Source organism: Otolemur garnettii, unplaced genomic scaffold (genome assembly GCF_000181295.1).
Source record: "Otolemur garnettii isolate 467f Iridium unplaced genomic scaffold, OtoGar3 scaffold00072, whole genome shotgun sequence".
Lineage (NCBI taxonomy): Eukaryota > Metazoa > Chordata > Mammalia > Primates > Galagidae > Otolemur > Otolemur garnettii.
In genome coordinates, this window is record NW_003852467.1 from 322,897 (window position 1) to 335,026 (window position 12,130).

At 33.9% G+C, this 12,130-nt stretch overlaps 1 protein-coding gene across 1 annotated transcript in view; it reads left to right on the forward strand.

Moving 5' to 3' along the window:
• Positions 1-12,130, forward strand: part of CFAP47 (cilia and flagella associated protein 47) — a 296,774-nt gene that overhangs the window by 157,169 nt on the left and 127,475 nt on the right. The window contains exons 40-41 of the mRNA XM_012807582.2: positions 7,558-7,635; positions 11,108-11,157. Coding sequence (XP_012663036.2) covers positions 7,558-7,635; positions 11,108-11,157 — 128 coding nt within the window. The remainder of the gene's footprint in view (positions 1-7,557; positions 7,636-11,107; positions 11,158-12,130) is intronic.

A 12,130-nucleotide genomic window follows, 5' to 3' on the forward strand; every position in this document is an offset into this window, starting at 1 on the left:
CTAAAACTTCCATTACGATGTTAAAGAGCAACGGAGACAATGGGCACCCTTGCCTGGTTCCTGATCTGAGTGGAAATGATTTCAATTTAACTTGGATGGGAGCTTCTGTAAAAAGATCTCTGCAGTCCGCCATCTTGCCTCCACCCCCCCAGTCTTGTATTTTAATTGTTAAAAAGCTGAAAGGAAATGTGGAAGAGTTTTTCAGATATATGTTTCTCAAAAATGGTGATATTTTAATATGTCTTTATGGTTTATCTCAGATTGAATTAAAATGGCCAGTTCTTCTGATGGTTACGTATTTTGGTGTGAAGCAAGATTGTAATTGAGGACTTTGACTTTGTCATTCCTTCTATAAATATGGCCTCAAATGTAGGCAATGAGAAAATAACCTAAAATATTAGAAACTGATCACAAAATTTGTAAAATCATTCGTTTATGATAAGCATCTGTTACATTTAAAATGTTAAAGTAAGATGAGTAAGAAAGAAAGGTTATGCCAACTATTTCATATGGAGACTCAGTTTTTATGTTATAGTTGGTATAACAAGTGACTTAGTTTTTAGTCTTATACTTACAAAACTGAACAGGCTTCATTAGCAATCTCATATTAAATGTACTTCAAAATAAAATAAAAATGTATGCATATATTGCCCAAAATTGTATGTAGCACTGTGATCAGATTTGACCATTTTTCATCAGAAATTCACATTACTTTTAACAAATAAGGTGAAAGGCAGTATTAGTTGGCTAGTTGCTTTCTATCTTATCAGCAGTTCTCAAATTCTTTTTTGGCAAAACATGCCTGTTTCCTGCTCTATAATGTGTTGTTTGTTTTACTTTTGTGATAAGAACACTTAATATGACATCTACCTTCTTAACATATTTTGAAATTCTATTAACTCTAGGTACTGTGTTGCAGAGTGGATGTCTAGAGTTTATTCATCTACTATAACCAAAACTTTATATCCATTGAACAACAACTTCCCATTTCCCCAAACCCTGAGCCCCTGCTAACCCTTATAACATTCTTCACTTCTGTGAGTTTGACTATATTTTTTCCAGTTTGACTATTAGAGACACTTTGTGTAAATGGAATCATGTAGTATTTGCCATGTTATTATAAACAGCAGGACTTCCTCTTTTTGAAGTCTGAATAACACTACATTGTACGTATCATTAACCTCTGCCTTTTGAGTGGGTTGTTTAATCTATTCACATGTTTGTTATTATTGACATAATAGGATTTACTTTTGCCAATTTTCATTTGATTTTGTATGTTCCATGTCTTTTGTTTGCTTCTATATTCTGCTGCGACTTCTTTCTTTTACATTAGTGAATACTTTCTAATGCAGCTTTTTAATTTCTTTAATGACTTTTTCAATGTATTTAGAGAATTGTTTCCATAGCAATTGAACTAGGGATTACCATAGACATCTTCATTTATCATAGTCAACTTCAGATATGCACTCACTTAATTCCAATGAGTTTCACAAAGTGTTACTCTTATATAGCTATATTTCTTTTCTTCCTTTTGTCTAGTAGTAGTGTCATATATACAGCATCAATAATGTTACAAACCCAGGAATAAATGTATAATTTTATAATTTGTATGATTTCAAGAAAGCTGAGAAAAAAAAGAAAAGTACATTAGTTTGCTTTGTCTGCCAGAACAAAATAATGCCATAGATTACACCACAGAAATTTGTGTTCTCACAGTTCTGGAGGTTGTAAGTCCCAGATAAAGATGTTTGTCTCTTCTGGGCTCTTCTGAGGCCTCTCTTGGCTTGTAGATGGCCTTTTTTATTTTTTTTCCTCAGTATGTATCCTGATGTCTCTTTCTGTTTCCAAATTTTCTCTTCTTGTAAGAACACTATTCAGATTAGATTATAACCTACCCTGAAGGACTCATTTTAACTTGACCATCTATTTAAATGTATCTACAAATACAGTCACATTCAGAGGTACTGGGGATTATAGCTTCAACATAGAAAGTTTTAGGCAGACAAAATTCAGCCCACAGTAAATAGAAAGTATATATTTATGGTTTTGTTTTTATTGTCTTTCCTATTAATTATTTCTGTTTCTCTTTATTTGTTACTATGGACTAATGAAGTGACCACTTTGTAAGTTGAGGAAGAGGTAACTGAGGTCTCACTATTCTCAGAAGTGCCACACCTATGTTATACCCTCTGTCCATGCGTGGGTGATGGGGAGGAGAAGGGAGTGCTTGAACTGAAGTGCTTGAACCTCAGTAACACACTCTTGGCAGGAGCAATCTTGGCAGGAGCAATCTGAAGTCAAGTTTCTTTCTTGCTGAACTGGGAAGGAAGAGGGAGTTAGTGTTGTTCTTGGTTCATGTACCAGTCTACAGGTTTGCTTACTAAATTTTAGTAGGTTTTGTTGAATATAATTTTTATTCATTTTCTATATCCCTTAAAACCATTTCTAGATAGTTTAAAAGTTATTTTTTATGGTTTTTACTCATTTTTCTGGGATGTGAGTTCAAAGAGCTCTCACGGTGTCATGCTATAACAATGTTTGCTTCAAATTCTATTTTGTCCGTGATTAGTATAGCCACGCCAGCTTTTTGCTACTGTTTTCATGGTGTCCCCTTTTAAATATTTTTACACCCAGTCTATTTGTCTTTCAATTCAATATTTGTATTTCTCTCTCTTTTTTAAGACAGAGTCTCACTCTCTTGCCATGGGTAGAGTTCTGTAATATTTGTAACTTTTATCTATTTTGTCAATATCTCTGAATTGGCATGTTTAATCCATTTACAAGTAGCATAATCTCTGATATAGTAGAATTTATCTCTGTAATTTTGTTTTCTATATGTCTTATATCTTTGTTCATCTATTTCTCCATTATTTCCTGTCTTTTCAAAATAATTATTTTAGTATGCAATTTTAATTCCCTTTTTACCTCATTTTTTTTTTTTTTAGTTATATTCTTGGTAGTTACCCTGAAGATTGCGAGTAGCATCCCAATTTAAAACAAATCTAGCTCATATTAATAACCACTTAATTCCCATATAACCAAAAATTTTCTGCAATATAACTCCTTTTTCCAGCCCCTCCTTAGTGTTACTATTGTTATATGATTACATCTTTATCTTACCCTGTTTCTTTTAAATGAAAAAAGGAGAATAGAAAGAATTGTAAGCAAAATACATCCATACATTGTTTGTTTTATATATTTATCCCTGTAATTAACTTTGTTAGTGTTTCTTATTACCTCATGAGTTTTTTTTTAACCTCGTGTGTTTTTAAATTAACTTCTAGACTGTGTTTCTTTCAGCTGAAGAATTTCCTTTAGTAGTTCTTGTACAGGAGTTCAGCTTGCAATGATTTTTTTCAGTTTTGTTTATTTTGGGATACCTTAGGTTTTTTCCTTCATTTTTGAAGGACAGTTTTGCTGTGTACATTATTTTTCATTAATAGCCTTTTTTTTTGAAGCACACTAAATATGAAATTCTATTACCTCCTCTCCTCTAGCATTTTAGATGACAAATCAGCTATTAATCTTTTTAAGGAGCCATTGTAGGTATTAAAACCAATTTTGTCTTACTACTTACAAGATTGTCTATATCTTGGCCTTTCAACAGTATGAATATTATTGCCTCTGTGCAGATTGCCTTGAGGTTATCCTGAAAAGAGTTCTTTGTGCAACTTGGATGTTGAAATTAATGCTTTTCATAAAATTTTAGACTTTCTGTCTTTTATTTTTCAAATTATCTTTTTACCTCTTTCTCACTATCTTGTTTTTTAGAATTTTCCACTAGGCCTACGTTGGTAATCTTTTGTTTTATTTGATTTGAGACAGAGTTGCACTCTGTGGCCCTAGGCTATAGTTCCATGGCATCAGTTTAGCTGATAGCAGCCTCAAACTCTGGGGTTCAAGTGATCTTCCTGCCTTAGCCTTCTGAGCAGCTGGGACTACAGGTGCCTGTCAAGATGCCTAGCTAATTTTTTTTTCTATTTTTAGTGTGTGGGGGGGTCTTGCGCTTGCTCAGGCTGGTCTTAAACTCCTGAGCTCAAGGGATCCTCACCCTAGCCTCCCAGAGTGCTAGGATTACAGGTGTGAGCCATAATGCCCAGCCTATATTGGTAACCTTAAATGTGTCCCAAGGGCATGTGAAGTTTTCTTAATTTTTCTTCTTCTTAATTCTTTTTTCTTTCTGTTCCTCAAAACAAATAACATTAATTGACATTTTTAAATACACTGGTTCTTTTTTTCTTGCCAGCTGAAACCTTCTGTTGAGCCCTCTAGTAATTTTATTTTTAAATGAGGTATGGCATTTTGCAAGTCTAGAATTTATAATTGGTTCTTTTATATCATTTCTGTCTCTTTAACTAGTATTTGGTGACACATCATTGTACCCCATATGCAGGGTTAAAGATCTCTGATATACTGCAAAAATCTGGCAAGTTAGTTTAATCCCACACATGGGCATCTTGTTCCCCAAATGTTTTCTTTATGTTTTTTCAGGCTCTTGTTTGACCCAGCTGCTATAGCAACCTCACCCACAGTAGCTGCTGATTATTTTCAAGGAACTTGCTGGGGTGGTAGGTGTTTTCCCTTAAGACAGGTCAAATAAAGTCAACACCTTGCAAATTGAGGCTTCCCAAGGAGTTTCAAGACAGGTTAAATAACAATAATACTCAGGACTGGGACTTTTTAAAATAAATCCAAGCTTGGTTTGTTTTCTCTTGAGGATACAAGGCTGCTGCTTTGCATGGCTACTGCAGAGCTGTCTAGAGGAGGATGGGATTTATAAGAAACAAGTTACAATAGAAAAAATTCTACTGATCTTACTAAAGTTTGGCACTTTTTCTTGAATAAAATCTATTCTCCTGTATTACCAGAGTTCTGAAAAAGTTAATTTTGACAGCTTTTGCAAGTGATTTTGTTGCTTATATAGTACAGAGAGATAAATTTATGGTGGTCTTACTTAACTCTGTCATTCCCTGCCTTTCTTTCTCGATAATCTGGTTTTATTACTTGAAAAATATTTTATTTTGTAGATTAGGCTTTTGCTTCTCAAATTGTGATTCAAGAATCAGTAACATTGATGTCACCAGGGAGCTTGTTAGGAAAACAATCCCAGGCCCACTCCAATCCAGTTGAGTCAGAATCTGCATTTAACAACATCTTGGAGGATTTATTTTTACGTTTTATTAGAAAGAACACTGTTGTTTAACGTGAACATGGCTCAAAGTTTAATCCATTGTTGAGCTATATCAAAAGCATCGGAAAAGATGTTTTGAATAAATATTCCTAGAACCCATTCTAGACCTGCTTAGAATTCATGCACATAGAACTGTGGGAATCTGCATTTTGAACAAGCACCTTGGGTGATTATTATAGGTATTGAAATATGAGAACCACTGATTTAGAATTGACAGTCATCAAATAGGGTTTTTATTTTCATTTTAACAGGCATTTTAATTTTATTTTTATAATATTTCTTTGTATTTTAAGAAAACATGCTCGTTCATTATATTTAAGTAGGGACTTTTCAAACAGACTCATGTATGGGTAGAATACTATTTATCTCAAAATGGTGCATTTATAGTGAATGAAAAATCTAATATCTATTATATGTCAAAATATATTATCATTATGGCTATTTTTCAGCTAGAACAAATTATGACCAAAATAAATCACCCCAGTAATCACCCTGGATTTATAGAAATATAAAGTAACATTAAGAGGGGCCAAGAGAGCAGACTAGAATTAGTCTGTACATGCTGCTGTCCATGGAGAGGATAGAACTTGGTGAGTAGATATTCACCATTACATAGTTCATTGAAGAGAGATCATTGGAAACCAACAGAAAGGCAACAGGAGGCTCCCAAAGTGAAGGAGAGGGGATTATATATGTCTAATTTTATCTTCTTTATGTGCAAAGAAGTGAAATCTGTGTCCCTTTTTTTGTTTGTGTTCCATCTACTTGGGAGGCTGAGGCAAGAGAATCACTTAAGCCCAAGAGTTGAGGTTGCTGTGAGCTTTGATGCCAAGGGCAACATAGTGAGACTCCATCTTAAAAAAACAAAAAACAAAAAACTTAACCTACTGTATGTTGTGAGACTTCTACAAAGAACTGGTCACAAGCCTCCCTGGTAATTGTGACTCTGATAGAATCCCTTGATGTAGTTCAAAGCACCCACATTCTTGCCTTCTGCTATTGGGGCTGCTCGAGGCAGCTTGTTTCTTTAACCTGGGTTGTCTCAGCTTCTCTGTTACTCTTTCACTCCAAAAAGAAGATGAAGTGGACATTGAAAACTAAGAAGAGGGAGGACTCTAACCCATCAAAGCCCTTGGGCAAGCTGTGTTATTTGCCCACCCTCTATGGCCCCATATAAAAGGGATCTCTAACTGCCCTGGGGCACAGACGCCATCTTTGCTCTACCTAGGCAAGTTGCTTTGCCTTTCAATAAACCTGGACTGATCCTTTCCTTTTCCTTTCTCCTCTCTGGGTATCGCTGCACCACTTTTCAACATTGTTTGCTCTAAAAACCTTAGTATTTAATATTTATATAATTTCTTACTACTTTTATATGAAAGCATCAGAAATATCAATTTAAAACAAAAGGACAGAATCTGGTGTTGACATTCAAAATTAGGATATATGATAGTGTTGTATTTTAGTTTATATATACGTGTATATTTTATATGTATATATGCAGATGTATGTGTGTGTGTTTTATCAAGAGCAAAGCATATTTGATTAATTTTATTACTAGTCTAGTTTTTACTGTAAAACTCATATTATGGGACTTCAACAACTATTATATAATTCAAAAAGTTTATTTTCAGAAATTGAGTTTGAACAATCTGTCCTTAAAAATATCATACAGATTCTCAAGGTAGAATTAAGTGTTCCTGATATGACTTTTCATGACATCTTTCGCCCTCTGCTAGAGGATAGTATACATATCCTCCTCCTATAATGTGTGCAGTTTAAGAGAGGACAGAATATTTGTCTGTTTCCCAGAACTTCACATCCTACACCTAAAGGCACAAAAGAGTATATTATTTTTTGAATGAATGAGCACTATCATACAGGAGGAACCATATTGCTGCATGATTCCAAAAGATGGCATAATTATTAATGTACTGATTAATTAGCTATTTGCATCTCATTTCCACCCCTGAAAGAAACATTTTTCTTTCCTGGAAATAGGATTAGAAATTTTGAAATGTGTACAGCTCCAACTGTGCATTAAGACTAGTGTGTGATTTCCTCTTGTTTCTGGAATATAAGTTGAGCAGTCATTTATGTTTAAATTTCCTTACTGTGAGAATTCGGTGCTACTATTCCATATAAGAAGGGGACTGTGTTTCACTCACATACTTCCATTTTAGACCTTTCCATTCTTTGTAATGTATGTGTTTTGATTTGTAAAATGAGGGCACATGAACTTGTAAAATTGTAGTTTATTCTAATTCTAATTATATCTTATGATAGATTGGGGAGAAAAAGAAGAATTTTTGTGGTCACCTGAATTTTGTTGCAGTAGATTGAAAATACTTATTCTTCATTTATTTCAGGGTTATTTTGGTGGAATCCCCAACGATAGTGTCATTACCATCACAATTAAGGGATTCTGAACAATACACGGACCATGAGTAAGTGTTTATATCTTTCACACTCAAAAGTATTTGAGAAATTAGTACTTAAGGAAACTTTTTATATAATTACACAATAATTTTCATTCGTTCAAAATTTTTAACTTACATTATTCATACTCTTATTCAAATATGTTTATAAGGTTCTAGGTTCATATGCATGAAAATTCAGTAAATATTCACTTGTATGGTAGATTTCCATTATTTGTAGTAGCTATGTTCTATAAAATTGCCAAACACACTCAATTAGTGAGGACTGAAGCATTGTTTCTGGGAGAAACATATATAATTACATAGATTATAATCATAATTCCTAGAAACAACCTGTCCTGGTTAAGTTCTATTTTTTTATTTTACAAAAAGCAAACAATGTTCAGAAGTGTTCAGTGGTTCTAAGGCCACCCTACTAAAAAGAGAGAAGTGATTTGAACCCTGTTCAACAGGCCCCAGAGCTGAAATTCTTGTGCTACCTTGCACTGCCCACTACCATTGTACTCTAATCTCATTCCTGTATATGCCCCTTTGTTTAGGAACTAGCACAACCAGTGACTAGAACTTTTCACCACTCTGTGCATGTTGTTGAACACCATGAAGTGCCATAGGTACTGATTTTGGACTTAACAAATTTTAGCAAGTAGGCCAATTTGCAAATAAGGAATTTAAAGATGATTAGGATCAACAATATGTGAATATATTTCACCTACTTCATAAGGTCTCACAGGAAGGACATTTGACTTCTGGATAAAGAAGTAGGAGTTTTAAAAGATAGCTTACTTTATATTGTTCATCTCTTGTAAACTCTAGAATCACTATCTACAGTGAAGCATAATTAAAAATAATGTTACCAAGGTTAAAGTTAATTAGGCAGAGAAAAAAATAATGCAGATCTCCCCTAATAAACTGCAAGCTTATATTGACCTTTATTACTAAACTATTAGTTTGTTTTATACCTTTGCTTATTTAATGCTTGACAGCATCAGTATCATCTTTTTAGATGCAAAAACATATCAAGACACAAGAATTTGGCAATTTTGTTAACAGGAATTCCCAATGTTGAAGTCGTCAGAAACCATTAAAGTGCTTGTGTAGATCTTGCTAAGATTAAAATGAATATAGTTTATTTTTTAAGGCAATACTTTTGGGAGATTATAAAGATTGCATCTATTATAAGATATTTGATTCCTTCAATGGTTATTCTGTAAGAAAAATTGTTAAAGAAGAAACCATTTTTTCTCACTGCATTTGCTTTATTGAATGCAAATTTCATACATACTAGAGTATTTGCAATCTTGCTTTTACATTTTGCACTAGTGAACAACAAAACATGAATTAATGCATTGAGCTATGAGGCAACATTGTAGATACCAAAAGAATAAAAGGATTGTAAGTATTTTATGTTAATTTCTTTGTGGATATGGAATGTTAGTATTGCCAAGAACACTTTAGTAAATAATTCTAGAGTTTTATCTTTTCAATTCCTTGCTTCTTCCTGATTAAGTGGCTGCTTTGTGATCATAGAGTTTGCCTAAATGGCCTTGAAATAATTTCTTCACATTAACTGTGAAAAATGTATATGAAATATACATATATTAAAGTACAGTCAGATTTTAAAGCAATGCTTTAGATATCCATGAGTAGAAATAACTCACAATCAAATCATTATAATGAACAGATAAATTGAATCTACTTTCATAATTTGAATGCAATCTAAGAATTCTGTGTCTCAAATTTGAACATGTTTTCCTTTATATAATGTAGTCTAGTGGATTTAATTAGATCCAAAGTACCAGTATTGTTGAGGCCATACACTCTAAAGCTACAAGTAAGGACATCTTTTTTGTGGTATGTATCCCTAATCAAACCGAAAAGCAAGAAAGAGGTGTAAAAATATTTAGAATTTAATTTCAGCACATAAGGAAGTGTTTATTCAAAACAATTGCCAACTCTGCATGAAGTACAGCATAAGAAATGTATCTACCATAGTCCCAAGGATTATTGATCATTCTTTTTTCACATAGAGTCATCTACTTTATTTATAATACTGTACTTAGTTTCCTCAAGCTTTCCTGTGATAAAACAACAAGCCTCCCCCCCCAAAAAACCAACACCATCAAAAATACATGAAGATACTAATACGCAGCATTAGGATGTGAGCTGCAGAGCTAGTTCGTGTGGATTTGAGAAAGATTTCTCCAGACAGAGATTAGGATATAAAAGTATCTTTCAAATGTTCAAATTACATAAAATATTACATGTTCTTTTTTTTTTTTTTTAAGTTTTAGCCAGGGCTGGGTTTGAACCCACCACCTCTTGCATATGGGGCCAGGGCCCAACTCCTTTGAGCCACAGGCACCACCCTTAAATGTTCTTTACTTTTTTTTTTACAAAATATATTGCTTAGGGCAGTGCCTGTGGCTCAAAAGGGTAGGGTGCCGGCCCCATATGCCAGAGGTGGCAGGTTCAAACTCAGCCCTGGCCAAAAAAAAAACAAAACAAACAAAATATATTGCTTAGATTATTAACCAGAAAGCTTATGAGTAGAATTGAAGCACAGAATAATTATAAGAAGTGGTAAATAATCTCATTAAGAATACGGTGTAAAGAAAAGGCAGTGATATTAATAAAAGTCAGATTGAATAAAGGAAGTTGATATATTTAGAATAACTTTACTTGGAAGTAATCAATATATTTCTATAGCATTAAATTCAGGCAAGTGTAGATGACAAGGTGAGAAAATACAGGGTTTGTATTCTCAGAAAAAAATCAGGCAATCAATACCTATGATCCCAATTATTATTTGACAGAGTGTCCAGCAAAATAATCATGAATACTAAAAGAGTACTATGGGGAAAATTGATGGGCTCTGGAAGACCTGGAACCTTTCAAGGGAAGCAGTTGCTTCAGGCAGTGATCAACTAATTCATTTTCAGAAATGCAACCAGAAGTTAAACAAATGCCTAAATTTCATTCTACCTTTATAAGAAAGAAGCAAATGTGGAAACAATAAACTTAGAGAAATGAATTTTTTCAAGAAAGATAACTCTGGTACCACTTTCAATACCCATTTAGTCCTAAATTGAGATAATCTACTATTAGATTGAGTCTCTGGATTAGGGTTTTATCCTAGATTGAGACCACCTACTACATGAGTGTCTTGATTAGGGTTTTTCTTGTTATTACTATCAATTTCCACTTCTCTACAGTAATTCATTTGAAAATAAAAAGCAATTATTTTTACCAAATTAAGAAAAAAAAGGATAGTGGAAATATAGATGTTTGTTAGTTTCCTTTTAGTATCTATTTTTTTAAACTTATCAAACAATGTGAATATCAAATTATATTTGGAAAAGATCTGTGGTGTTTTCATATCATATTAGCCATAACTTTTAAGGCTCTGTAAGTTTTAACTAAGTGAATTGTTTTTGTGTTGTATTTGTCTTATTGACGTTATTTTCCTATTTTCTTGTGACAGTGATAGTGTGGGCGGAAATGACAGTTTTCATGCATGTTCTTTAAAAACCTGTGAGTACCTGAATCAAAGTTTTTATTTATTTTCATGTCAGATTTTTATGGGCAAAGCATAATATGAAATGAAATATTCGATAAGGGGTGGTGACAATGATAGAATGGCATGCCCTGGGGATTACTGGCTGCATGGGAGGCTGACTTGTGGGTCCTCTACCTTTTCTGTTGATAACCCTTTGGAAAACTCTTCCTACCTCCTGTCACTCTGAGTCTAGATCTCTCCAAAGGACAAAAAACCTATTTAGATATATGGCCTTCATGTCTCTTTTGGCTTACTCTAAACTGTTTAAACCTATTTAGGGGACAGGGATCACCAAGGTTAGAATAGTAAGGAGATGACAGATTTACTCGACACTATACGTTACACTATTTACTTTATAGCTATAGGTATAGAAAACACAAGTAGAGTGATGGCTAGGAAAATGGATATAGGAATGTTCTGATTATCCACAGCTGCAGAGCAAACCACTCCAAATATACTGGCAAACAACAACCAAAAGCAATAATGATGGCAACCTCTCACCCTTCTTGGGTGACTGGGCTTACCTGTTTGACTCTAACTCAGGGTCAGATGGAGGCTGAGGCTTGAATCATCTCAAGGTTTCCTCCGTCACATGTCTGATGGTTAGTGCTGCCTTTTACCTGGGACTTCAGCTGGGGCTATTGGCCTGCCTGGTCACTTACCGATGGCCTCTCCGTGTGGCTCAGGCATCTTCATGGGATGGCAGTTAAGCTGTAAAGAAAAGTGAGCCAAGAAAGAGAGAAAACTTGCAGAAGTTGCATTACATTTTCTCATCTATTGTGAGAAATCATACTTTTCCACTTCTGAATTCTAGCATGCTATTTGTTAGAATCTCATAAAGGACCATGTCACCACATTTAAGGCAGTATTGAAGAATTTGTGGACATGTTTTCAAACTACAAAACATCTATACACTTACATATTTACATATGTAGACAAAGAGATAAT